The sequence below is a fragment of the Gadus macrocephalus genome, chromosome 3 (assembly GCF_031168955.1).
Source record: "Gadus macrocephalus chromosome 3, ASM3116895v1".
NCBI lineage: Eukaryota > Metazoa > Chordata > Actinopteri > Gadiformes > Gadidae > Gadus > Gadus macrocephalus.
The window spans coordinates 24,234,989-24,239,741 of NC_082384.1; the positions used below are offsets into that span (position 1 = coordinate 24,234,989).

General features: G+C 44.3%; 1 protein-coding gene across 1 annotated transcript in view; it reads left to right on the forward strand.

The window, feature by feature from the left end:
- The first annotated feature begins 837 nt into the window (after positions 1-837).
- The window catches only part of naa15b (N-alpha-acetyltransferase 15, NatA auxiliary subunit b), a 20,794-nt gene continuing 16,878 nt past the window's right edge, over positions 838-4,753 (forward strand). Inside the window, 2 exon segments of the mRNA XM_060047414.1 lie at positions 838-1,035; positions 4,611-4,751. Coding sequence (XP_059903397.1) covers positions 982-1,035; positions 4,611-4,751 — 195 coding nt within the window. The 5' untranslated portion in view covers positions 838-981.

Here is a 4,753-nt window from a genome sequence, read left to right on the forward strand (position 1 = left end):
CAACAGAGACCAGGACAATTTAATAAAACTATTTTCAAGCCGATTGTCGACGATCAATACAATTCTGACAAGGCAGCAACCGCAGTGGAAGGATTTCAACACATTCTTTACTCTGCCCTGTTTCTTTTTCTTCTTTTGGGTGACATCTGAAAAGTAGAAAATGCATTTCTTGCCGAAAATGCGGTGAGTGCTGTAGGTCAAAGTGTGGTTGAAAATATGTTTTTGTAAAGTCACACAGTTTAAGACGTTAAGAAATGTTAAATGGCTTTCAAGTGAAGGGATTTGAACAGAGTCTAACTGCAACCTACACTATGTACAAATGCACACCATTTAAAATTATTAATATGGTTGGAAACAAATAAAGTGAAGAGTTACATTTTTTAAGGAAGGTTAACGGTTTAAATTGACCAAGTTAAAAAGTCTGAAGGCTAGGGTTGAAGTGTCAAAGAATGACATTGACTTCTATTGTAAAAAAATATATGTATATACCTTAAAAGTTTTAATTAGTTTTATCTGAATAGAAGAGAAGCTAGCTCAACAAGCTCATCTGAACATTTTAAAATTGGAATAGGTGAACAATTGTGGAAGGATAGGGGCCCAAAGTTTGTAGAGAATAATAAAGAAAGAATACAACTTATAGTAGTTAATAGTTGCCACAATACTATTTCGCCTTCTATAACAGAAGCCATTCCACACTTCACATGGCATTAATGTGATATATGTATATCTACATTCACCTTTCCATCAATCGCATGCAAAAAACGTCGCGGCCATTTTGACTGGCGCCTCGTCCCGTCGTCCCCACGTGAGGAGCGGCAGGGCGTGCGGGGAGCGCCGAGCCATCGAGCGGAGTGACTTAGGAGAACAAGGGCCGAGCTGTCGAGAAGATCGCTCCGCTCTCCGCTCGCTTTGACTGAAGTCGAGCTAACTTTAGCTACATGTGCTGAGGTCGAGCCGAGGAACTGATCTCAAACCACAACAATGCCGACAATAACTCTACCGCCGAAGGAAAACGCGCTCTTTAAGAGGATCTTGGTAAGATACTAGTTGTATTTTTTTTAAATCAGTCCGAGATACCCATCTCATTTCGGCTAGCACAACTAGTTAGCATTAGCCGTAGCTACTTAGCTTAGCAAAATGGCATCATTGAATGGACATGCTAATCTAGGCATGCCTCGCAGTGTCACTATTACAAACTCTAAAGAGGTTCAACGCGTCTGTTTTGCGTCCGCTTTTCTCGCCTGGTGTACCTGGGACGGTGTGTGTGTGGGTCAGACACGAGTTGATATCTGCTTTAATAGTGCTACTTCAGCACCCGGGCCTCTCCACTTGTCAAACAGCCGTGTCCCACGATGGCTAGCTCGCTAGGTGCGCTATCTGTGGCTCTAGTGGGACTCAGGATGACAGCACCGGCTTACCTGTGTGCTTAGGGGGACACCGGTAGCCGGTTTAGTGACGTTCCGATCGCACATGTGGGGACCGGTGTCTGACCACTTGCACTCGTTTGAATCAGTTATTCTCACATGCATCCGGTAGTAACAGTAGTAGTAACGTTGGTCGTGATTTGACAGCTCAGAAGTACGAGTTATAGTGCAGTCAGCCCCCATGACGTTATCCTCATTAGGTCTGCACATGGTCTTGCACAGAGAAGAGCAGTGCATGAGTGGAGTGAAGGGGGGAACTGAAGTTATTGTGTCAGCACATTTTTGGCTCGTAACATCACCCCATGTAGTTGGAATTCAGGCCTACAGTGGAAGCACCCTGTTATAGCCACCGGCCAGACATCCACCCGTTGCACTTACTTGCACACAGTGCTCTTGTAGACGTTTCCTGATCCGGTCAATATGACCGTCCTTTGAAAGTTAAACAACATACAAAATAGGGAATGCATACATCGTTAATGGATTCGCATGGCAACCCCTTACAATAAATTGAGCATGGATGAGCAGTAGCAAAACTGTGATTGTTACCAAACCGGAAACTCCCTACTTTCATGTCTCCTCCTTTTTATTGCAAATTTGCATATAAGATAGGATCTTATCTATGCCGTATTACAGTGTACAGTATATATCTGCATACTTCGTCCAAGGTCGTCATTTGCTATCCAGGAAATCAGCGCGTAGCGTTGTAGCTTTGCACACTAGTGAAGCCTTGGGGTTACCCAATGCTTTATACTTTTCCCCAAGTTTGACCATTTAAACATCGATGTTGAATAGGAACACTTACTGGTTGATTCTTCTTTGTAGTACATCTACCTGTTGACAAGCTCAACTTTAACTACTTAATTATACCTCATTTTTGCATTCTTTTTTAGATGCTTATCAATTGGCGGGCAGACGCCATCCTTTTGGTCTTTAGTCTCTCCAAGTCTGGTGCCAAGCGTTCTGCCCAAGTGCATTTTTCGAAGTCGGGCAGAACTCCAGTGTGTTATTGGCACTGGATTTTGTTCTATTGTATTATTCCAGCATGGTCGGTGCTGTTCTCTGTTGGCGTACCCCCAACGGTAACAAGCTGCCTAAGCAAAGCCTTTTTAAAATATAGCGTTGCAGGTTATTTTTAAAAAATGTGAGGAGATTAATATACCGAGGACCCTCTGTTTTCAAAAGTTCCTGCTGTTACTGTTATGTAGACTGTTTCCTGAAATGACTACTCATTGGAAAGTAAACTATATGTACAATACACACAACTTGGAGTGTCTGACATTCTAGTTATAGGTAACGATGTGAATTTTTTTTACTGCTGCCTAGAACTGGGATGTTTAGGCCATTATTAAAGTATCATTCATTGGCATGGAGATGGCTGTATCTGTCACTCACTGAATTGGCTTCAGTGTGCTGGGTTTCCCACAACAGTTTCATAGCCTAGAGACCCTACATAGATGATATTACATTACTGTGCCACCACTCCCTCACTGACTTTATAAAATGTTTAGCTCTGGAGAAGAGAATGTTGTGGTGTTTTGTATAGCACCTGATATTGACTTGTCCCAGACACAAGTGGGATTCTTGCATCCCTCTCTCAAGTGGCCAAATCTATTTTGGGTGTTGTCAAAAGACGTGTTGGATAACTACAGCCAGCACAATGATGTCACAAAGTTCCCTTAAACTTCATAAGTATACACGCATTAACGCAAGTGTACACATCTTGATCTTGTGTGTCTCGCTGAACTGACCCCTAGGTGTCATATACAGGCCAGGGTGGTGGTGGGGGGGAGGCGTGCCGGTCCATGTCACTGTGAACCTGGTGCTCATAAATAGAGATGGATTGTTGTCAACACAAATGACTAGACGGGCATATCACCATGAGCTGTGTGCCACCTTCCAAGCCTTAATACAAAAATTCAATGGATGGATGGATTTAAAACTCTTTGAAATCAATCTTCGGCACATTAGTCTTTGGCTTGGCATATCAAGGCTTACGCCATTGCTTGCAAAGTAATATCACATTTAATCCCTCACTTTCAATGTCTTAAGTTGTTCTGCATGCAAATCTTGATCGATCTTGGATCTTTTACCACAATATGAGGTGCAGGTCCTAGTATTGGTTCGCATCCCCAGAGCGTCCCTTTGCCAGGGGACTGGACCCAATGGGTGCCCACGATATTCTCTCTGGTGATCCTTTGCATGTGACATTAGATTAAGGTCTCAGTACAATATTATAATGTGGGAACGGACCCTTTATCTAATGGGTTGCTCCATAAAAAGACCATTGCTCCCAGTTTGCTAATGACGAGAATAATCCCCAGTGAGTTGTACAGGGCTTGGGTTTTCCATGTGTTTAACTGATGTCCTCGCTCGTCGGCGTTAGTGGGGTTCTTAGCAGGTCAAAGAAATGCCATCTGCCATCCCCCCCCCCCCCCCCCCCCCCCCCCCTCTCTGTCTGACAGACACAGTAATCTGTGATCAGTTTAAATGGACAGTAGGGAATGGTAGTGATTGTACAATATGAGCCTAAATATAACACCAAAGCAGAGAGCTGGTAATTTTGGTAGTGGGCTAAGTGCTGCTGCAGAGGATTTGCAGTCTGTTCTGAAGGCCGACCGTTACCACGATTAACCAATAAATCACATCATGGTATCAAGGTTTCTGTTACTAGGGGGCATAATGCAAATGGAAGGAGAGTCGATACATGTTGCCTGCCAATCCTTCTTTAGAAAGCAGTCTCAATCTTCTCCTAGCAGGTGTTATGCATCAGCTTTTGGCCGTTTGAAATTGATCACACTGTCCAATATTGATCATTGCAATCAATGATGTCCACCAGTCATTGCAGCCTGCGGACCCCTGGCACTTGTCACTTCCTTACATGTCGCAGCAGTGAGTGGCTGTCGTTTTAGCGGGGGTCAGCTTAGCCCAGGAGGTAGAGCAGTTGTCTTGTAACCGAAAGGTTGCTAGTTCGATCCCCAGCTCCTCCTAGCTGAGTGTTGATGTGTCCCTGATCAAGACACTTAACCCTGACGAGCTGGCTGTCGCCTTGCATGGTTGACTCTGCCGTCGGTGTGTCAATCAACCGATGTACGTCGCTTTGGATAAAAGCGTCTGCTAAATGCCCTGATTGTAATTGTTTTGTCAGACTCGCATTGATGTCCTTCCTTCTGCTTCCTCTGTCCACAGCGATGTTACGAACACAAACAGTACAGAAATGGACTCAAGTTCTGCAAACAGATCTTGTCCAACCCCAAGTTCGCCGAGCATGGAGGTGAGTACTGTGCGAGCCACGTCGCTGTGAAGAACCACACATCTGCACCTCGCACAGC